This window comes from Metarhizium robertsii (genome assembly GCF_000187425.2).
Source record: "Metarhizium robertsii ARSEF 23 chromosome Unknown MAA_Scf_5, whole genome shotgun sequence".
Taxonomy (NCBI): Eukaryota; Fungi; Ascomycota; class Sordariomycetes; order Hypocreales; family Clavicipitaceae; genus Metarhizium; species Metarhizium robertsii.
The window spans coordinates 3,300,764-3,323,398 of NW_011942193.1; the positions used below are offsets into that span (position 1 = coordinate 3,300,764).

Below are 22,635 nucleotides of genomic sequence, written 5' to 3' on the forward strand. Positions count from 1 at the left end.
TAAGTTTTATATTAGTATAAAGCTTTTTTATTAGCCTTTATAATTTATTAGGCTTTTTCCGTGTAATATATAATAACCAAGAGCGCTCTCTCCGCTACTGCGTCTAACACGACGCTGCCGACAGCCCTGCCGACTTACTTGCCGGTACCTTTCATAGAACGGAATGTACCTTGACGACTGATCGGTTGACATCCCGATAGAGAACTCCGTGAGTCTGCACACCTGTGCACTCGTCTGACTAACTAGAGATTCATTTCTTTAGAGAATAGTAGCAGCTAAAGAGGTCCTTAATAGCACTTACGGATAGAGGTAACCTATCATCTCACTAGTCCGGATGTATCTAATTCCATACTAGTTAATTGCGACGCCTACGATACGGACGAGCAAGGAGAACAACATACCGGAAGCCATCGAGCTTAGCGCATTGCCCTTGTCTTAAAGGGAGCGGACAAAAATTGCATGATAAATCCACACAAAGACGGCCCTGAAACAGGAATTAGCATTACTGTAATAATAATATATAAAATAAAATTTTAGGACTAACTATAATCTTCTGAGCATTAACTGCTAAGAGAATTGCGAGGAGCCAAATTATAGAAAAGTGCATATTGTATACTTAATATTTTACTATTAGCCTTAATATAACGGTAAGGTAGGATATTAATTAAATAGTAGTTTAGTATAGCTAGCTATTTATACTAGCTTGTAAGGGGGTAGGGGTTATCGCTCTTTTATACTTGTTAATAACGTAAATATATATAGTGTAAACTCGTTTCAGATAAATCTTATAACAGACTAGTAGGAGTATTTTACTATTAGGATAATTTTATACTAAAGAAAAAGTACAAGTCTCCTAAGATTTAAAGTAAGTTATATAAAGTTAAATTGTATAGCAAGTTTCTTGTTTTTACTGGTTAATTTCTAAGGCTAGTTTCGGGAGTCTCTCCTTCTAGAGAGCGGATAACAAGACAAGTAGCTGGAAGCTTTATAGCGTTAGAGTTGAAGAATTCTAACTTAATATAAAAAATTTTATAGCTTATAGGTTTTAAGTATTAAAAGTAAATTTCTAGAGGCTTTCTAAAAGTTATTATATTCCAGCTATAAGTATTACTAAGAAATCTCTACTTTATTTACTCCTGAGAATAGTATAATTATTAGAAATAAATTAACTTTCAAGTGTACTACGCAGGAAAATAATATCTCAGGAAATAAGTACTAGGAGGTTAAAACATTTAATATATACTCAGCCACACAAAATGCGTAGTTACTTATGCTAGGCGAGTCAATTAAAAGCTGTGAAAATGCAATAGTATATAGCAGAAAACCTTGTTATTAATTTACTGTCAGTTGCCACAAATTAGAATATTATATTAGGGTTCATGGCATTTTTACAGGAATGTCGGGAAAAGAAATGCAGCCACATAACGCGAGCGACTACCGAGAAGAAGCATGCTTTACCATGAACGTTTCCTGCTCCATGACGTACTTGCGGAAGCTTGTAAAGAAAAAGCTTGATAAAGTGCTGCTGGCCGACAAACATACCAATCACGATCGCATGCGGCCTCTATTTAAACAGGCATTAATAACTTTTTAATAATTAAGTTTACTTGAAGTTTAAGCTGAATTTCATGAAACCTTAATACCAACTCAAATAGCGGGCGCGTGATTCGCTATCAAATTATATACCAAGCCCCAGTTTCAATACAAGTCACATGCTGCCGCACTCGAGTCAAATGCTAGGTTGTCGAATCGAGTCGAAGCACCGGGCATTCGACATAATAGAGTCGTAACATGTCCATCTCTGTGCTCAGTGGCAGGAATGTGGAGACTTTACATGTGTAATCCTGTTTAAAACTCTAATTATATCAGCACAAGAAAGATTAAAACATGCCACTTACAGAGTATAATATTTTGCAAGTAGACGATGGCACGATGACCTAAACAAGGGGCGAGAAGTAACAGACTTGTTGTTTGCAAGGGGAGAGGCAACAGGAAAAATTACTCCCATGTCTTCCCTCCATGCCTCCAATGGTGGCAGGCGCTTTAAATGGACTCCCCCGGGGCCACGGACATTGCCCATTTCAGCTTTGGAGAATTCCCAGGCTCCCAATAGGCCTACTCTCGGCAACAGGCATCTAGGAGTGCATGGCACGCCGTCTCCGAGGAGCCCATTTGCGACCCTCCACAGCCGAGAATCACCGTCAAAATGTCCGACAGGGACAACTGGGGCGACCTGTGGGAGGAGCCGCATGAACACGCCCAGCCCGGCGATGAAGGCTGTGGTTTTGGCCCCTCGGACGATGAAGACGACCCCGGCCATCTGCTCGAGTGTTGCAATGAGCAGCGACCGCAAGCACCGCGGCCTATGGTGTGTCAGTGCCTCTGCCAAGGAGTATGTCACTGTTCACGACTACGTGTCTGCCGTTCACCCGTGGTCAATGTCGCACTTTGACGTCATCTCCTCTGCTGCCAATGTGTGGGAAGAGGCACCAGCAGGCTAGAAGATGGTGGTGGACTGCTACGAGCTGCAACTATCTGAGCTTTTAAAGTAGGGGTCAAGTGAGTTCATCTCCCGGCAACCCTGGCCGTTACATCTGTTTGATATATAGCTACATTTTATGTCTCTTTAAAGCTAAGAAGGAAAGGACAATATAGGGAGAGAAAGCTCAAGGCTTGACTTGTATTCGTATATAGGCTGCTCTTTAGCGGTCTAGGCGAAGTTTACATGGCACTAGTATAGCCCGTACTAATACGAAGAGTTGAGTCCGGTATTACTTTTATACCAGCCCACTAAGCCATCTTAAGCAAGCCTTCTTCCGCTTCTTTAAATTGCAAAGGCAACTCGAGTTTCAGAGTTTCATCCTTATCCATAGAAAACTCGACATTTCGGATCGCGCGAAATCCAGCAAAATGCTGCTTAACACGTGTTCCGAAATCTGGCTTGCCAATATTTTCAGTGAGATCCTTCTGAGCAGCTAGCAGCTGAGTGAGTAGCTGCCATTTGAGAGTCGCGTCGTCTGTAAAAGCAAGCTGAAGGCTAGGAAGGTAACGAATGCGATTGAAAATTCGCCGAATCTGGTACAAGAAATCCTCTTCCAGGACCAGTGTTACCGCAGGATCGCGGAACTTGTTCCACATTTCTTTAATACGTTTCATCTGGCCAGGGGTGAACTCGGAGCGGCAGTTACTATTATCCCGGTGGTTAGTAATAAGCCGGATACAGGAACAAATAGACATTCTTAGCAGGGTACTTACTCGGACCCGTAATCCATGAAATTCTTGATAGGATCCATGTCAGGATCGTTAGGGCAGCTGTTGCGCGGCTTATTACAATCATAAGACGGGTTTGCCTGGGCAGGAGTATCGTCTACGCCGTCACCTCCCGCGCAGCCACCCTCAAATGTGTGCAGGAGGCCAAACCAATGGCCAACTTCATGAATCAAAGTCGTGGTCTTATCTGAAAAACTGCCTCCAGGGAGTGTGCCGATGTTAAGTAGTACGCCGTCTTGGCTTAGCCTGTTCTTGAATCGCAACTCATCCGGGGAAGTAGTACTTCCGATGATTATGGTGTCACGATTGCCTCCTCCAATGTAGTCTATAAGAGACTCTACCAAGTATAGGTTGAGTGTGCTCTTATCACCTTTATGAAGGATGCTCCGCATATTCTCGTCATCTTCATTAGCGGCCCACGTTGAGTTGATAATGCGAGCCGTATCTTGAAGCTGGAACGCGATCTGGCCAGGCTTGTACGCATCATTCAGCGTGTTCAACATCCAGGTAATGGTTGTATCCTAATCGTACATGTTAAATTTGAGAAAGTTACCGACATCTGGCTAGTATATACCAACTTACCTTCACAGCGTTTTGACGCTCATTTGTACTTGTAATAATATTCAGGTACACATCGACAGTGAGTGGAAATTCAGAGCGAGGCGAAAATTTCTCCCTGTTTAGCTGCTGGTGTATCGAGAGCAGCTCCTCCGACGGCTGACTCAAGTCAACAAATTCCTTACCCAGTGCAGGTGTCAAGGCATTGGTAGGAATCGTCGTCGCAAGGGAAGCCCTTGCTAGGAGCGACAACGAAGCTACAGTCAAGTGATAAAGCATGATGCTTTGACGAGTAGCGGACTTGGCTGCGATTTTATGTAGGTTTAGCCAATTCAATATATGTAGGATTGTTTGCTGATATTTGCATTTTCGGAGGGCCAATAGATGTAATATTTATATTATTCCTTTCTTACTACAAGCTTTCGGTCTAGAAGTGAGTTGACTCCGTGATACCTAGCCACGTAAATATCAGGTCTGCTATTAGGTTGGGATAGTAGGTGGAGATGTGGGTTGCATAAATAATTAATTAGCGGACAAAACAACCGAATATAAAGTGGCTAGTCCACTTAATCGCTAACGGGTACTGGAAAATAAATATCATTATCAATTGAGCTCTATATAATATGTTCAAGTGTAACTGGGCGACTAGCTGGATTTGCTAGCAATATAGTACAACTTCTCTCTGCAAGACAATTCGGAGCAGCAGTTCTAGTAGCATAGCATCAAGTGCTATCTAGAACTAGCATACAATAAATACATAGATAAATCTACCTAGGTAGTTATAGTAAGGCGCTTACGAGTCAGGCGTGGGCCACCTGAGAAGCGGGTTATGGGCTTAGGACATGTCAAGTCAATATGTATTATGCGGGAATTGACCGGGAATCGGACCCAAGGCGCATCGCATAAATCCGGTACCAAACAGCACCTGAAACTACTACTTGCTGATTAATACATCAATAACATACAACACGACACCAAACCACTTATATCCACCCATTACCATAGCGGGTCGAAATTACGCGTCTCAGCATGCATACCGCCTGATTGTTGCTCGCCTAGTTATTGACCTGACCTGACCTGACCATGAGTCGAGTTATCTAAATTCTCAAAAGTGGGCTTCGCCAACCTGTGGCAGGATGGCATGTCATGTACTTACGACCCAGCCTATAGGCTGTACGTAGGTCGCAGGTCAGGCCGGCTGCGTGAGCCACCCAACGGCATAACGCGGCAGGGCAGCGGGTTAATTTTCGAAGCGTTACGGGTCGCATGGGTGGCTTACGATGGTTGTAGGAGTAAGTATTCCCGCCTCTGCCTGTACCGGTACACATGTAGCAGGGTATAAAGACTAGGGCAAGTTGTAGTTGAAGTATGAGAAGCGAAATTACTATAGATGCTATTAGCCGCGAATAGAGTTTTGGAGTTTTGGCACTTCTCGTCTATATTAACAAGGGTTAACAGTAATCCCACCCACCGAGGATATTTTCTACTAGTACATCGCAATTATACTAGTACACTAGAAGAAAGAAAACACTGCCTATATGACCGTAGATGTGAGGTTGGATGGATCTGACTGCTAACGGATTTGAAATGGCGTCTTGGGTGGTGAATTAGCAGTATTAATGTCACGTCTTGTATTTTTTGATCGGCCAAGTAACTCTTCTTTTGTTATCAGATTTGGCCTTTTATAAGGCGTTATTGTCACGTAGTTTACTTATCTTGACTGGGTCGTAACAATGGTTACATTTTAGAGTCTTACGCTTCTCCTCTAAATTCCAAAATGGTCAGCAAACTTACTACTGCTATCCTACAAAGGTAGCCGCAAGGGCACGGTGCCGTAGGATGACGACCCAAGCTACAAGGTAAACCAATGCCCGAGCAATGCCCGAGCATCAATCTCTTCGCAACGCGAAAGCTTCTAGATTGTCCAGGCCTTTCGCATTGTTTCCTTCCCACCGGGCAAGTATCGCGTGCCCAGCACAATTCCCTTGCCCTTTAGCACGCAAGTTATTCGTCATGTTAGTGTTGCACAACCGGCTTCATCGAGAGAAGGAGAGGAAACAAGAAACCATTACGCATCTACCAGCATAAACAGGCAGGAAACTGGCCCACTATCGTCGCCGCGCTCGACGTTTGACGGCCACGTTGCCGGCGTCGAGGTTATCTGGGACTGGAGCTGGGTGTGATAAGGGCTAAAGGCTTAAAGTAGTATAACTCAATTCATCTAATAACAGTCTTTGGTATTAAAGGTCCTTGGTTTTCTTTAAGACCTTATTCACTAAAGGGGTCTTTAAATATAAGAAGTTAGTAAGGGACTTTACCTTAAGTCTCGTGACTATAGCCCTCGTGTCTCAGGCTATTTCCGTGTAGCACAAGCTTCCTCCTTTTCTAGCTCGCCCTCAAGCTGTTATTTAGGTCATGATCAAGGTCGGCAGGGTGGAAGATAAAGGAGACATGTAGATGCACCATCTCATCCTGACCAACCGTGGACCCACGGCCGGTCTTATTTTATTCGTGTAGAACATCAAGGCTGTGCGACCTGGTTCTGCTGCTTTATAGGGTAAGCTGTTCACTTAGTTATCCTGCCCAACCACCACAGCCACATGGCAACGCAAAGGAGATTCCATTAAAGGTAGTAGAAGTAAAGAGGTTACTCATGGCTAAACTTGCCAGGGCCAAGTTAGATTATATCCATCACGTCTACTCCGTACGCGCTGCCAATCCCAGCGCACCGCCGAGATGATCGGACTCGGCGTTAATCCTTGTGATTGGTGTTGCAGAGATTAAAGTGGAGAGTTATGTACTGGTCCTTCTCCGCCGCACGGTAGCCGGTGGCCCCGACCCTATTTCCTGATTTGGATACCAACGTCGAATTATTGGCTATTTGGATCGGAGGTACGCGCGGGAAGTGGAATCAATTAATGTATCTTAGATCAAGCAATTAATAATTATTCAATAATTCCGGGTAAATTTCTGAGATGCAGAAGTTATATATATATATTAATAGCTGTCGTTTCTCATCAGTCAGGTCTTGTCTAACATCTTCTACGTAGGCCATCTCTGTGACAAGGGTTTAATATAAAGGCTTAGAGAAAAAAAGGGCTTAATTTAATAATAATCTTATAAGATATTAAAGGTCTTAAATTACTATAAAAAAAGAATAATTACCTTATATATATAAAAGGAACGCCTAAGCCTAAGGTTCTTACCTAGGTATATATTTTAGCTATGTAACTAATAAGTCCTGTATCAGCGAAGCCCCTTTATTAGGCTTCACAATCTGTTGGGCCTTTGCCGTGTAACAATCTCGCAGCGTGCATCACATCAGCAACACCTGCTGAGCACTACACCGACTTGAACAAGACGGTGAAAAAATGAAGACAATCATCGTCCTAGGCCTTAGCCTCGCCGGCGCACCACAGTACCGAAAAGCAAAAACTACAGAATGGTTGTGGTCGCCCCAACCACACACTTTCACTGGCCGATTGCCATGCCGCGAGTCGTTGTTCCCGATGAAATGCCCGACGAGAAGATCATCTACCCCCTGGAACCGACCTTCAAAGAGCCCCCCAGGAGAAGTTTGAGTTTGTGCTAGGCAGTGCCAGGGGTCTGGGTCCAGAGGGAAGCGTCGTAACAGTTGCGCTGAAGGATGGGACAAGCAGCCGTTCCGTACGACAACGCTCTTCATTGCTACCGGGTCGTCCGCAAATGACGACATGCCCTGGACGCTGGTCTGCACAGCCGACAACACCTTTGATCGCATCCACACGCTGCAGAGGCGGGTCGCGCGTGTCGAGACGATTGTCGTTGCCGGGGGCGGCTTGACTGGAGCCGAGACAGCAGGCGAGATTAGCTATCAGTATGGCAGGAAGGGCAAGAAGGAGGTTTACTTTATTTACAACAATGAGCTGCCGTTCTCGCCGGCCGTCATGGAGAGTGTAAGCAGGCAGACCAAGGTTGAGCTGGAGAGGATAATGGGCAAGCTCGTGCCCAAGACGGCCGTGACAAAGGCGACGACCAGGGACAGAGACACCATTCTTGAACTGCGGCATGCCGACGACACCACCGAGACGCTTATGCGCAGGCTTACCTGCCGACTACTGGCATGACGCCCAATACTTTATTTGTGCCGAAGGGCATGCTCGATAAGAACGGATATATCGGGCAGATGTCCTTCCTTCGGGCAGACGGCTACAAGAACATTTTTGCTGTTGGCGATGCGAAAAATCTCGAGGATAATAGAACTCTCGCGGCTGATGCCCAGGCGGGGCATCTCACCAAGGTCCTTCGGGCATACTTTAAGGGCGGGAGCTTGCCCGAGTACAAAGTCAACAGCAAGACCATGTATGGCATTCCGCTCGGCAAGAGCAAGGCAACCGGCCAGATGGGTAACATGAAGGTCTTTAGCTGGCTCATCTGGTGGTTCAAGGGCCGGTTTCTGGGCACGGACAAGACCCCTGGTATTAACGCGGCCGGAAAGACGACCATGTCGGCAACGTTTGAGAAGTAGAATTTTGCATGCTGGGCATGAGTGGTGATAGTTGTGGTGGGTTCGTTGAATACAGGTTGGTCTGAAGATGGCATTCGCGTTTCATCTTGAGAGTTTGACATTTTTAATTCTAAAGTTCATCTTGAAAATATGAGTAAGCGCATTGCGCTGGATCTCTTTGTGAACCGGGTACCTAGTAAACAATATCAGGTCAAATTTAAGCCCTACGAGGGATTCTGCGACTGCAATCTGTTTTATTCACATAACAGAGCCCACATAGCGCGTAAAATATATCACGGGGCAACAAGGTAAAGTCGCTGGTGTTCGGCTGTGATTGCATGTACTCGTGCCGCCGATTGGGGGCTGTATTCCAAGCACGACCGTGGCTGCGCTTCATTTCGCCGGCGCCGACGAAATCTACATGATGGGAGGTATACGCAGACGGTCGAGAGGGTCGACTCTATTGCTGGGCCCGGCAACGCCTTTGTCGACGACGAGATAGCAGATCCCTTCATTGTTGCCACAGACCTCCTCTCCCAGGCGGAACACGGACCTGACTCACCGGCCCGTCCTAATCACCAGATTCTGCCTACACGAGGAGCAGCCCGTTACACAGGCGGCTTAGAGGTCGGAAAGCACCGGCCTGAGAACGGCAACCTACCAGGAGGTGCGGGATCCAAAGCCAAGTGGCTTGCTGGCCGAGCGGCTCGCGCCGAATTCTTCAAGGGCCATGCAAGATCTGAGTATATTCGTGCCCAGAAATATCTTAAACACAAGCCCTCGTCACAATAGCGCAGGCAGGCCCGGCGTCGTCCTACTGACAGTACAAGGCTTGAAGGAGGTCGGGCTCCCTCTCTTTGAGCTCTAGCCATTGTTGTCTCATATCGTCCAGGTTTGACGATGTGATGTAGAAGCCATCGCAGGGCGGCTTGATATATTTGCCACCATGACAAATTTTGAATGCCCTGATCCCCCTCGCCTCTTCAAAGTCCCACGTTGCCAGAACTGAAAACACCAAAATGTCGACCACGCTCACCACGACAATACACGCAATCAAGCATGTTGCCGTTGTGCGGGACGCCCTGCCCAAGGCGAGCACATAGAAAAGAGTCAACGACATGGTCAAGACCAAAGCGGTATCGATGCATGGGACATCAGCTCGTGCCTTGCTGAGAACATTGAGCTTTATGCTGATCTTGGCAAAGGCCAATCCGTACGCAAGCACAAAGAGCGTCACGTCTAGCTTTGCCGCACCGAAAACGTGAGCAAAAATTGCACAGCATGTCGTTATTGCGGCCTGGACCAACGGTTTATACGAGTAGGGCCGCCTTGGAATCGCGATGCCAACCTGTTCCAGTCGGGTTTTGTAGCCGCAAAACACGACGAGCATGGAGTGAAGTATGCTTGCGGAGAAGCCGGCAACAGCAATGCCAACCGGCTAGACAAGTTAGTGCATGTGTGGTAAAACATGGGGGTTATTGCGAGTACGAACGAGTGATGCTCGATATACATGGAGGCCAGGAGCCCATTCAGCAGTCTCGGACCAAAACCCCTGCCCGTACATGCCGGTGAGGAGGAGCAATGTTGCCACGATGCACTGCACCTCGGTCACATCAATGTCTAAAAAAACCACAGTATGCGTGACGCTGGCTTCGTAGTGTTTCATAAAGAATGCAATCTGCAATAATATCATGACCAGGGATAGTTGTTCTGTTGCGCGGCTCGTCATGTTGAGGGCAGTTAGCAAAACTATCGTCTGGAGCACACTGGTGATGGAATCGCATCCATGGTCGTAGCATTCCTCAATCTCGGAATTTTGGGTCCTGTATGATTGTTTGCCGTCCAAGGCATCGAAAGCGTGGTACAACCTTGATACATGTGGTTAGAGACGCTGATGAGCAATACTGAGCTTCGGAATGCAATACATTACGCATGCGGCATCCAAGTAAAAGACCCATGAGGGTACCAGGCCAGACGGAGTCGAGGTATGCCATATGGTAGTGGCAGCTGCAATACATGAACAGACCAGGCCGAGGACACTCAGCAAAGCTGGAGGCACCGTACGGGGTACATGGAGAGCCAGATGGCTGTAAAATCTGCTGAAATGTGAGCCGAGGCCTTTGTAAAGGAGAGAGATGACGCACGGATGGAAAAAATACCGCTCAAGAACAGAGTTTGACCAGGCATTATAATGATACGGTACCGTCCGGAGAAAGTCTAGCTCAGAGCAGGTGTAAATCCAGCCGCGGGTCGTCTTCTTAACCTCCTGGCCGTCCTTGTCTAAAGGTGTGCCTCGTTTGTAATGGCCTGGAGACACGTCCATATTCCAGGTCGAGCTCCGCGTGTACTAGTTGAGTGTGACAAGGGCTCGATTAGATGGCTTGGAGAAATTTGGCTCAATTCATTGAATAACAGTCTTTGGTATCAAAGGTCCTTGGTTTTCCCCGAGGCCTTGAGGGACCAAAGGCCTCTATAAATACAAGACGTCTTTGAGGGATTTTGCCCTAGGTCTCGTGACCGTATCCCGTGTGTAACAGGGCCATTTCCGTCGATGTAACACCTCGTGACAAGGGTACGATAGTGAGCTTGGAGTAAAAGACTCAATTTCAGAGATAACCTCGATATGGTGCTAAAAGTCCTTGGTTTTCCAAGAGGAAGAGAGAGACAGGTAGCCACCATATATCTATAAAAGGGGGACGTCTATGCCAGGGGCTCTTGCCCGGGCACGCGTTTAATCTGTGTGACCAACAGGTCCTTTGTCGGCGAAGCCCCTCTGTTGGGTCTTTTCCATGTAACAAGCCTGCATGGCCACGATGTCACACGGAATGGTTACACAAGGGCTACGGTCACGGGATTAGGGCAGAAGACCCTCACTGACTTTTTATATAAATAGATTTTTTTAGTTTTTTTAAGGCCTTAAAAAAACTAAGAACTTTTAATACTAAAAACTATTATTAGATAAATTAAGTATTTACTCTAAGCTTTTATCCTGTTGGTCTCACAAGGGAATTAGGGCGTTACTAGTAACAGGGTTCAAATTGATAGGCAAGATTTTTTTCTTTTAAGGAAAAGGAGCCTATTGACTGCGTACACGCGGGCATCGTGGCCTTTATAGTCGGTGTTGTTGCCGCGGTAACCTCTTTTACAGGCCGCTCACGTGTACAACTCGCGGCGCCGAAATAGGATAACTTTAATCTAACTAATTAGGGTGATTATAGACCGGGCATAATTAGTCCGACCAAATAACGCCATATTATAGGCCGACAATTATCACAATATATCCCTTGTTACAACAAGTACATTTAGTATTTACAGCTGCAACTTGCAAGACAATAACTGGCTTTCCCTAATACCAGGAGAAAAAAATAATATTAAGAAAAAAAGCATATAAAATAAATTATTATTTTAAATTATTAAACTTATATAATATATACTTATTTATATAAAAAGCTTATATAGCACGTAAAGTATATTACTTCCAACAATTAAAATATATTATAACGCAAGAAGGCAGCACAAGAAGCTAAATCGCAAGATATACACCCTTTACGGCGAAAGGAGAACAAAAACATAAATGTACACTGTCAAGGTGCTTTTCCAGAATAAACAGCATTTTTTAACTTGCAATGCTATCCGGCTCTTGTATAAGATAGCGTGGGTGGTAATTTGTAAATAGGGGGGAATTCATAAATTCGTTGCCATTCTACCCTCCACAAACCACTCAACTAAACCAAGCTTCGCAATAACACACGAACCTTGCCCTTGTATAGACTCAAAAGCCACAGCTGGTCACGATGCGCTCTGTTCTTGCCGTACTCGCTTTGGCCATGGCTGCATCCGCCGCAAGACTGCCCAAAAGTCAGAACATGCCGAGATTTGTTGATGACGGCGATCCCGCCTTTTGCCAGGTAAACACTTTTTCATACTTGCTTCTCATTCCATGTTACACGGAAAAGGCCCAACAGATCGTGAAGCCTAACAAAGGGGCTTCGCCGATACAAGACTTATTAGTGACACAGCTAGAACACGTGCCTGGGCAAGAATCCTAGGCCTGGGCGTTCCTTTTATGTATATAAGGCGGTTACCCTTCTCTTCCTTTCTCGTAGCAACTCAAGACCTTACAGACCCTTCGAGATTATTATTAAATTGGGCCCTTTTTTGCTCCAAGCCCTCTTTCCGAGCCCTTGTCACATCCGCCACAGTCGCTACATCATCGATCCGTGCGATCGTGGAGTCTTGTACGCCGCAGATGATCCAAAGTTTGAATTCTATGACTGGGTGTTCCCCGAGGAAAAATGGTGTGACATGATTCGGGCATTTTTACAGCTGAGCGACCGGTTTCGGCGGCAGCATGACTTCACGTTAGCGTTGCCTGCACTGGTCTACTTTATCAAGCAGGATCAGGAGTCGTTGCTATCAAGATCGCGGAGCGCCAACATGATGGCAATTGACCCTGAGTACCCTGACCCGAAGGAACCCAAGTGGAAGGAGTTTCGCCTCGCCTTTAACGAGCTTGCAGTGCGTCACGGCGGCATCCCTCATATCAACAAAACGCGCGACGGGGCGAGCAGCCATTTTGCGCAGACCGAGGATCAGGAGAGCATCCGGCAGTTCCTTGCGATACGCCAGCAGCTCGACCCAAAGGGGCTGTTCCTCAATGACTACTTCAAGACCATGTTCGCCAATTATCTTTGAGGTGCTTGAAGGCCAACGAGGCAAGGAGAGGATAATAGTGTGTGTAAATTGAAGGTCTTGTCATCCATTGCCGGCCATCTAAACCTGCCCTACGAGTGCCATGAAAATACGATTGTGTTAAGTAAATCTGTGTTTAAATTATGCTTACTTTTTTAATAATTATATGCCAAGAAAGTAAGATGACAAAGAAAGGTGGTAAAGCGCTGCATCAGTTCACTTTTGTTTGTTCCTTCTATTCAGAGTAGCTTTCTGGGACGTATATCCCACATGTTCACCAGTGTATTCAAACGCCCCGCCTCGCCTCAGCCTAGGGTCATGTCAAGGCAGGCAACTTCTTAACTCCAGGCAAGGCTAAGGCGGGCTCACACAAAAAAACCCTTGTACAGGCAAGCTTAGGCTAGGTTGTAATTTTTTCCAGGCAGGCCCAGGCAAGATTGTGATTTTGTACAGGCAGGCCTAGGCAAGGTTGTAATTTTCTTCAGGCTGGGGAAGGCCTGCTTAGTCAGAGAAAATTTCGCTGAGAAACGAAGCTATTCAGAGATATTATACAACTTAAGTAGCGTTTTTTAATTGCCCCTCCCTTTCTAAGAGCCTAAAGCCTTTTTCTTTATAATAAGCTATATTTGTAGACACTATATAGCCTTAATAATATCTGCTTTAAAACGATTTTTTTATCCTATAATTATTAGCTTATACTAAGAAAAAACCCTTTTATAATTACTAGATATTACAGGAATTAACGCTATATCCAATCCTATTTATGCTATCCGCTGGGTTATAAGCTGTTTAGATTACTATAGCTAATAAGCTGGAAGAGTATTGCTATTATTAAGCTTAAAAACCTTTATTAAAAGCCACGTTTTGAGCTTGTTTATTTCTTTCTTATCCTATTGTGTTATATCTGTTTTAAGCTCGAATTCATCCGGGGTCCTGGCCCTCTTAGAGCCAGCAGACGGGCCGGCAACAGGAACGTAACCCGGTTCCGGCCCACGTTACCACTGCTAGAATTCGCTGTCGAGGCACGGCTAGGCAGGGGCAGGCTCAGGCAACGGCGGGGCGTTTGAATTCACTGATGTTCACGCTCGGGGACATTTCATCTATGCGTACCCATCAAGGTAGCAAGCTCCGAGCAGGAATGCTTCTGTTTACATCACATCTCGTGACAACATCTCGTCACATCACACGAGGCTGATGATAGATTTCCTAATACGCAACACGACAAGGGGTCCGACGGTTGATTCGAGCCAACGACGTCCACTGCCTAACCCTATCCCGACGAATTTCCTAATAACAATAGAGGGAGAGCGCGAGCCTAATTAATTGGCAGATGTGATATCAGCTTCGCGATATTAAGATACATATCTTGTGTGAGCTGCGCCTGCTTCCAAGTTAGTGAAGCCAACTAGTAGCAGGAATTCCGGACACTCACCGTGTCTTGCTCGATGAAAACCCCAATCTCATCCGCATGGTCCATTCGATTATTGACGCCGAAGTGCCAGTATGTTCCTCGCTTTCCGTCGGTATTAAAGTTGAAATCCGGTAGGGAGCTGATGGCTGAAACAGCGTTTTCTGGACCGCTCATGGATGCGGTGTTAACCACGCCGTCATTTTGGTACCAGTCTTCCAGATTAGGCCCCAGGATGTTCCTTTGCTGCTGTGATAGCTCCTGGCTTCCCATTGCGTAGACGCTCAGTACCAATATGGGCATGACGTCGTTCCGCGGAATGTATCTTCCTGGCTTCGGAAGCACAAGATCGTAGCCTAGTTCCCGGAGAAGCCTGGTCATGACTGCTTCAGTAACCCACTCCACGAAAGAGCGAAAATTGGTCATGACAATGAGTATTACCCATCCAATGTCAGTGAATGCGTTGATTATTATTTCCATTAACCACCCGAGGATTGGGATGGGTCCTATCACGCGCCGCACAAAATTCTCTATGCTGGTGGGAAAGGAGTCAATTGCGTCCCTACCCCAAGGAGGCCAAGCCTCGGGGAAAGGTTCTGTTGCATGGAAGGATAGGCTGAAGTAGAAGATATTTTCTGACGTGTTTGGTACCCTCTGGGAGAGATCGTGAACGCCTTCGATGCTGTTGTCGTAAAGACCGTTGTTGTCGGAATTTAGCCATTTCCACACCGGGCCGTTGTCGGCTTCCATACGGACGAGCATCTGCTGGAACGTTTCTCCTGCATTTCTGCGGATTCCCCAGTGGTCAAGCTGAAGATCATAAGCCCTCCTCCCTGGAGGATAGAAGGATGCGGTAGCGAAGAATCTTGCGACTAGGCCGACCGCCCGAAGTCTTGATCGCTACGTTTCGTTAGTTTTTTTGAAGCTTGACGATTACAGGAACCGAGGGCTTGAATAAATACGGAAAGAAAACCTTGGAGGGCATTTATGAGAGTCGTTCCTCTGTGAGGTGTCCCTATGGTTGTGACGGATACGGTCCAGTCGTCTCTCCCTGCCTGGCTAAAGTATTCGGAATGCAAAGCCCCGGCGCCATTGGCCATCAGACCAATGAGGTAGCGCACCGTATTTCCACCTTGAGAGTGGCAAACAAAATGGACCTTGTGCTCCCGGTCCCACTTCCATCTGCGAAAGTTGGGTGAGTTTGAAAACAGGATTGCCCGTCTTCTGTCAGTCGTCTTGGTTTGCCCAGTGCGTGTAGTGTCGTCTGGGGCGTGAGGACCCGCAGGAAAATAAGTGCCGTAATCAATGTCCACGTCGTAGACCTCGTTAATAACACGTGTATTTGGGTTGACGGTGCTAAATCTGATGGCAGTTAGATACGAATGTTGGACAGTTGAGATGAAACACCAGACACCTTCCGAAAGTGAGCTGCCTGTATAGCTCACAAGCCCGTTCCCAGTTTGTGGAGATTGGAGCAACTGGAGCGACAATGACTGTATACCCCTCATCGAGTAAAAGGTTCGGCATGTCAATTACACCGCCGAAGTAGTTGATCGCGCCCAATAATGGCGCGCCCCAACCAGAGAATCCAGGAACTTGACTACGTTATTATTTGCGTTCAAGGACACCTTGTAAACACCTACCGAACACAATCGGAATTGACTTATCGGGGGGGGAGGGTGCAGTTCTCTCTACCACTTGGGCGAGGTTCCGCAAATTAACAAGCCCATCTGGGTCATTGAGAATTTGGGCCATGATGAAGATCTGCCGAACAGTCTATCTAGAGTAAGGATGGCGAGAAGGGCTACAGTGGACGAATTGCAGAGGCTGGTTTGCCAAGAACTTATTTATGCTGATTCATAAGTAAGGGAGAGAAATATAGAGAGACAACAAGGACTTGGGGAGGGCAGCACGTGGAACCTTATATAGGCGTTTTTGGATAGAGCTTCACGTGCCATCGCTTTTGCCTCGTCTTCTTTGAGTCGAGAGACGAGGAGAGTGGTGTACCAGACTTCACAGATATATAGGTGTTGGGAACAAATAGAACCCCTCCGGGTACGTTGAGCCGATTGACATCCCGAACCTAGCCAGATGGCGTGAAAGCTTAAACTCTAGTCCAAAACATCGCTTATACAGTACAGTACTTTTGCGATACGTTTGAAAGCTTGTCAGTCGTAAAGGTTCGCCTCCAGAAATGACGAGCTGAACAAAACGCCAAAAGTTGTCTCATCCGAGACGAATAAAAGTCGGCGTACGATTAAACGGCGGTGATGCGATAATGATGATTTAGCGCAAATGGCTTATTCTTTGTGTTATACGAGGGGACAGATGACTTGATATTAGGTTAATGCAAATAGTCCGAGGTTGCGATGGCAATAAGGTCGTGACGCTCAAAGCAAATGCTTAATTTAGACAGTGTGTGTAGTTATTGAAACTTCCGAGCTTAATTTTGGGTAGCCCGTTAGTTTATGCGCCCAATGCACAGCCGTAGAGGAGCAATCTGGCCCCGCCCATGAAGCTAAATCACAGAGGCCATGGACAATACTCGGCTTGTCAGGCAGTCCAGACCCAGCAATAGAATAGCCTGAGCTTGGTGCCACAGGGAGCCTATAGCACTGGAATGAATTGCATTACCACAAAAGTCACACTCGAGCCACACGGGTTTGGAATTTTGGTCTAGATCCTGGAGCTGAACTCAAAAAAGTGAGACATAATGTTGGTGGCAGACCCGCGTGGCACGGGTAGACTGGTTCTTGGACGCTTGGGGTCTAACTTGAATTGGCATCAAAGCTGGAGGCCGAAGGTAGAGGTCCGTACCTGTTAGGAAGCGACCAGCTTTGTCAAGAAATTCCCATGTAGACCGTTTAGTCGCTGCTAAACAGCCGAAGAATCTCCACATCTCTCACAAGCCCCCGATTTTGAGTGACTGTGACAATGTGTGGGTGTGGTCCGCAACTGCACGGCTACTTCCCAATAATAGGGCATGAGAACCCACATGTCCATATATGTAGCAAATTGGTCCGTCAAATAAGGCCCGGTATGGCCGATTTATTCAAGGCTGGTGTCGAGCAGTCCATGGGTAGATAGAGACGTGTCTTCAGCCATTAATTGCCACACCGTGTGGCTCGAATAAGCTGTGCAAATTGTGCCACTGAAGAAACAATATATCCCATATCCGGCTGTGAATCGCTCTTTAAGTGCGTGGTTGCCAAAATTGGCAGCCAGTTTAGTGTATATCAGACAGTGCTAAGGTGGGGGACGCATGGCGCGAAACCAGTTAGTGAAATTCAACTTGCAGCCAAATCGTAAAATACTGGCATCTGCCTCAAGCGACAGAACTGTAAGGCTCTGGGATGATGTTACAGGGGCTCACAAACGCACGCTCCAGGGCCACCGCGGTTATGTGTTGGATATAGCCTTCTCTCCGGACGGTAATACACTCGCATCCGCTTCGAGCGATTGTCAAGTATGGGTCTGGGGTGTTAATAAAGGCAATCACATAAGGACGCTCGAGCGTCACAGAGACTGGGTCAACTCTGTGGTCTTCTTAAGTAACAGTACACTCGCGTCAGCTTCAAGTGATTGGACCATAAATCTCTGGGACATTAACCACGGCATTTGCAAGACGGTTTTAAAGTTTCACAGTGGTTCAGTGAATGCGTTGGCCTCCTCGCGCAACGGCAAAGTGCTCGCATCAGGCTCATCTGATCGCACAGTCCGCATCTGGAACACCGCAGAGGGGACCCCCATAAAGACATCACTGGACCACGATGGTTCTGTTACTGCCGTTTCCTTCGCGCCAGACGGTCATTTCCTTGCATCGGCCTCGAGTGATAAGGCCGTGAGACTCTGGGACGCAGATACAGGCTCTCAAATAAGGATGCTAGAGTTCCATGGCGGCTGGGTCAACTCTGTGGCTTTCATAAACAATATTACACTGGCAACAGCTTCAAGCGATCGGACACTACGGTTGTGGAACATCACCACTGATAATATGCAGAAGTTCGAGGGCCTCGGTGGCTGGTTCAATTCTACTGCCTTCTTAGCTGATCGTAATGTACTCGTAGCAGCTTCGAGCGATCGGACACTACGAATGTGGGACGGCATCATGGGGGGTTCTGAACAGATGCGCGAAGGTCATGATGGCTCTGTTAACGCTGTCGCCTTTTCTACTGACGGAACGTGGCTTGCGTCAGCTTCTAGCGATTGGACCGTACGGATCTGGAATGTCGATGAAGGCACTTGTGTAAAGACACTTGAACACCAGAACCACACCACAGAAGACCAACAGACAATTGACGACCATAGCCGCTATATCCTGTCTATCGCATTCTCGCCTGATGGCAAGATACTTGCGTCAGGTTCAAGCGATTGGAGGGTGCGGCTTTGGGATGTTAATGAAGGCACTCTCATAAAAACACTTGCATACCGGAACCACATTATAAGAGACGAACGAACAACTGAGGACCATAGCCGTTACGTCTTGTCCATCGCCTTCTCGCCTAATGGCAAGATGATTGCTTCAGGTTCAAGTGATTGGAGGGTACGGCGTTGGAGCATTGATAGAAGTGTTCTCTTGACGACGCTTGAAGGCCACCGTAATTGGGTAAGAGCTGTTGCCTTTTCAACAGACGGGAAGTTGCTCGCGTCGGCTTCGACCGACGGGACGCTGTATCTCTGGGATGTCGAGAAAAGGAATAACAAAACATCGATCTACGAGGATTCCGCTTCGAGCATTTTAAGGGAACGATGTTGTGACGCCGATAAAAGGACCCATAACCAGGATTGGGTCAGAGCCATCGCCTTCTCGCCGGACGGCAAGGTACTCGCGTCGACTTTGACCGACGGCACGGTATCGCTTTTAGACCTGAACAAAGTGAATAGCATAAGGACACATGACTTCTTTGCCGTTGTTTTCTCACTGGACGGTACGGTTTTGGAGACGATGCATCGCTTGAAGCCTATATCTAGAAATTCAAGCGAGCCTAGGAGAAACCCATCGAGAACGCCTCCCCAATATATTCAAGGCGACGAAGATTCGATGTGAGTTGCTCATCTACGGGCGGATGTCGAGGCAAGTCAAGGCTAACTCACCCAAGGTGGAGGTACATACAAGCATCCATTTCAAAATTTATTTACAACCGGGAGGCGCAGGAGGTCATAGACATGGTGACAGTGCGTATTACTTCTCACAATACAATTCTGAGACTCAAGGATAACAATAACTTTCCACCAATAGTATATGGATATCTATGAGTCAGCATTCCATCACTCTGCGCCTCTATCAGTTGCCCGTTATTGACTTTTTGCAGTGCTGTCCACAACCTCTGCGCAATTCAATATGTGTCCGCTGGGGACAAACCACTCTCCATACGCATAAGTATGGGTCCCGATATAATTTATACATTGCTCAGCTAACCGTTTCTAGTATTTAATGGCGCTGACTATGTCTACGCAAAGTTGGCAAACTACTTGAAGAACTATCTCGAACAAGTTATTGACGAAACCAAGGCTCATACTGGTGAAGGGCTGCTCACCTTCTACAATCGAGAATGGCCCCGCTATACCGAAGCCGCCAAGTATATCAATCATATGTTCCAGTCTCTCGAGCGTTTCGTGGGAACGGCGATTGAGGAAGGCACCACCGGAATCTACGATGTCTACACCCTCCACCTTGTCCAATGGAGGAGCGTGGTAATCGGCAGTATTTCTGAGAAGATCATGGAGGTTGTCTTGGGGTTGGTTGAAAGGAAGCGAAACGGCGAGATCATCGAGAATGGCATAATCAAGCGGGTTGTTGAATCCTTTGTTTCGCTGCATATTGACCACGATGACCCGTTGACGACATATCGATACTATTTCGAGACATCGTTCTTGGAAGCAACGGAGCTGTATTACCGCGGGGAGAGCAAGCACTATCTCGCGGAGAATGGCGTTGTCGAGTATATGAGGAGGGCCGAGCTACGCCTGGATGAAGAGGACGAATTAGTGCGGACTTGTCTCCATCATGACACTGCAGATCCGTTGAGGCAGACTTGTATCCAAGTTCTCATTGCCGAGCACGCTGAAGTTCTTCGAGACAACTTTCGGTCCTTACTCGACGCCGGACGAGAAGAGGATATGGCTCGTACGGTCAATTTGCTCTCCCGCATGCCAGATGGTCTGGCTCCTTTACTTTCAAAGTTCGAGACTCATCTACGAAAAGCAGGTTTGTCCGCCGTTATCAATGCCGCATCAGCTGCCGGGAAGCTGGAATCTAAAATCTACGTCGGCCCTGTTTCCGCCCAATATCATGATCTTGTCAGGTGGGCTTTGGGTGGAGATGACCATCGGACGAGGTCATCGGATAATACTTGCAGAGAACTGATCAGCCAGCTCGACGTCTGCAAATTGGGATGGGACAAGTTTCCCGAGCCAATTTCCAAATGTAATGCCAAAACTACCGCGGCCGAAGGCTCAGCGGATGTTATATCCATTACTGAAGATTGGATAGCTCGAGATGGACGTAATCTTTTGTGTCTTCCACCAGATTACAGGGCCACATGTGCGGCGCGATGGAATAACATTCTTGTCCTTGGACATAGGTCTGGTCTAGTGTCATTCTTTCAACTGCCATGAGACAGGAGTCAAGGACTATCCACACTGTCTACTTTGAACATTAAAGAGTCTAGTATTTTGGTAGTACAAATTGGCCAACTTGGGGCTAATTTCTGAGTAATAAAAACTGCAATAAAGCGAAGATTATGGAGTCGATGAGACTATAATTCAAGTTGCATCAGTTTTTAATCTGCCTGAATAGCACGTAGCACCGTAGTATATATATTGTTAGTCGGCTCTGAAATGATCAAATATGGCCCGATATAGACTATTAATGTGCTTGCTAATATGGAATTGGTGTCCCAGCCAGCCACTGCACCATCCATTTTCATCAACAAAAAAATCGTGGCCCAGCATCGCGATTCGCAGCTCCAGCCAAACATGGCTCGCGAACTCGTAAAATGTCAGTCATCAGCACCCCGCAGCGCAATTCAAGGCCCTGCCATACCCTGACGAGGATTGTGCCGGTTATCATCACCGGCGCAAACACCGGCAAGTCGTTTCCTTCCCTCCCCCAACTCAGTTCATCACATGTTCACAGCGGAAGGGCGTCATTTCCATCTAACGCGCTTGCATACGCAGGACTTTTCGGCCTGAAGCAGCCAGTGTCCGTCTCAACACGACAGAAGTAATCATTGCCTGTCGCAACGTAGCTAAAGGAGCCGCGGCCAAGGCAGACAATGAGAGCGACGCCGCGACACGGTGTGATGGAAGTATGGAGGCTCGATTTATGCTCGTTCCAAAGCGAGGAGTTTGCCTCGACGTGCTGCTCAACAATGCAGGCATTGTAATCATGCACCATGAGCTCCACGATGGACACGAGACCACGACAACAGTGCACACCATGTCAACGCTGCTTCTCACCTTGCGGTTGCGAGAGCAGCAAGATGGGGTCGCGCACTGTGATGGCTGGTGCGTTTGCGCCCGAGACGCACGGCAAGTTCCTGTCCAACCGTGAGGAGGAGATTTGGCCGAGCACAATGCTTGGCGAGGAGGGAGAGGCGCTCAGTGCCAGGGTCTGGGGTGAGTTGTTGGATTTAATGGAGGGGATTGAGGCCGGTGTGACTGAGAACTTGTGATTGCTTCGACGTCGGCTTATACAAGTATCGTTACTGAAGCCAAAGGAAGACTCTTTACGGCGTGGGTTTTTCTCACTAATACATACACCGTATACCGCCGTGTATAAATGGAACGACTCGTTTCCAGCTTGTGGCTGTAAGTCTGAGTTCCAGTACAGCAGTTTACAAGTTGAGCTCCGCGATGCCCCATTTCAGCCGGCCCGTGTTCATTCTGGCACCGCGGAATCCGCAGAATGGCTTTTTTTTATTCCGGCGTCGTCGACGAGTCGAGAATGACCGTCTTTTCGGCACGCAGGTAAATTCGGAGGCTTCGGAAAGCCAGCGCGATGCTCGTCATGGCTACCATTATCTGTCCTGGGGCATGGGACCTTCATCATTGGACCATGACGAAATGCACGACTTGCCTCCTGGGCAGGGCCTTGAATCAAACGTCCCGAAAGCAAACAGCTGCAAAAAAACATACAGCGAGGAAGCTACCCATTTTACGAGAACGACAACTTGCCATCTTGGCTTGCCGTCTGTCCAAAAGACATGTTGGCGTATGT

General features: G+C 47.1%; 8 protein-coding genes across 8 annotated transcripts in view; 5 read left to right on the forward strand and 3 right to left on the reverse strand.

Moving 5' to 3' along the window:
- Nucleotides 1-2,206: 2,206 nt before the first annotated feature.
- Nucleotides 2,207-2,501, forward strand: MAA_11264 (Ferric reductase, NAD binding protein; the record flags this gene model as incomplete). Its single annotated transcript, XM_011413244.1, has 2 exons — nucleotides 2,207-2,328; nucleotides 2,378-2,501. 2 exons carry the CDS (start codon nucleotides 2,207-2,209, stop codon nucleotides 2,499-2,501), a joined length of 246 nt encoding a protein of 81 aa, XP_011411546.1.
- Nucleotides 2,502-2,790: 289 nt separating this feature from the next.
- Nucleotides 2,791-4,107, reverse strand: MAA_06782 (uncharacterized protein; the record flags this gene model as incomplete). The annotated part of the gene is made up of 3 exons (XM_007824780.1): nucleotides 2,791-3,187; nucleotides 3,256-3,791; nucleotides 3,853-4,107. The coding sequence occupies 3 exons, from the start codon at nucleotides 4,105-4,107 to the stop codon at nucleotides 2,791-2,793; spliced, it is 1,188 nt and encodes a 395-aa protein (XP_007822971.1).
- Nucleotides 4,108-7,541: 3,434 nt separating this feature from the next.
- On the forward strand, nucleotides 7,542-8,335 carry MAA_11265 (Ubiquitin; the record flags this gene model as incomplete). The annotated part of the gene is made up of 2 exons (XM_011413245.1): nucleotides 7,542-7,763; nucleotides 7,910-8,335. The coding sequence occupies 2 exons, from the start codon at nucleotides 7,542-7,544 to the stop codon at nucleotides 8,333-8,335; spliced, it is 648 nt and encodes a 215-aa protein (XP_011411547.1).
- A 793-nt stretch (nucleotides 8,336-9,128) lies between these two features.
- On the reverse strand, nucleotides 9,129-10,043 carry MAA_11266 (cis-Golgi transport protein particle complex subunit; the record flags this gene model as incomplete). Its single annotated transcript, XM_011413246.1, has 2 exons — nucleotides 9,129-9,752; nucleotides 9,807-10,043. The coding sequence occupies 2 exons, from the start codon at nucleotides 10,041-10,043 to the stop codon at nucleotides 9,129-9,131; spliced, it is 861 nt and encodes a 286-aa protein (XP_011411548.1).
- A 2,576-nt stretch (nucleotides 10,044-12,619) lies between these two features.
- Nucleotides 12,620-13,009, forward strand: MAA_06783 (D-arabinono-1,4-lactone oxidase; the record flags this gene model as incomplete). Its single annotated transcript, XM_007824781.2, has 1 exon — nucleotides 12,620-13,009. One exon carries the CDS (start codon nucleotides 12,620-12,622, stop codon nucleotides 13,007-13,009), a length of 390 nt encoding a protein of 129 aa, XP_007822972.2.
- Nucleotides 13,010-14,411: 1,402 nt separating this feature from the next.
- On the reverse strand, nucleotides 14,412-16,169 carry MAA_06784 (Lipase; the record flags this gene model as incomplete). The annotated part of the gene is made up of 4 exons (XM_007824782.1): nucleotides 14,412-15,314; nucleotides 15,377-15,776; nucleotides 15,829-16,009; nucleotides 16,058-16,169. 4 exons carry the CDS (start codon nucleotides 16,167-16,169, stop codon nucleotides 14,412-14,414), a joined length of 1,596 nt encoding a protein of 531 aa, XP_007822973.1.
- A 1,507-nt stretch (nucleotides 16,170-17,676) lies between these two features.
- Nucleotides 17,677-21,032, forward strand: MAA_06785 (WD40 repeat-like-containing domain protein; the record flags this gene model as incomplete). Its single annotated transcript, XM_007824783.2, has 3 exons — nucleotides 17,677-19,457; nucleotides 19,727-19,794; nucleotides 19,843-21,032. The coding sequence occupies 3 exons, from the start codon at nucleotides 17,677-17,679 to the stop codon at nucleotides 21,030-21,032; spliced, it is 3,039 nt and encodes a 1,012-aa protein (XP_007822974.2).
- Nucleotides 21,033-22,425: 1,393 nt separating this feature from the next.
- MAA_11267 (amidohydrolase family protein) overlaps nucleotides 22,426-22,635 on the forward strand; it is a gene marked incomplete at both ends in the record, with an annotated part of 1,622 nt that continues 1,412 nt past the window's right edge. Inside the window, one exon of the mRNA XM_011413247.1 lies at nucleotides 22,426-22,629. Coding sequence (XP_011411549.1) covers nucleotides 22,426-22,629 — 204 coding nt within the window. The remainder of the gene's footprint in view (nucleotides 22,630-22,635) is intronic.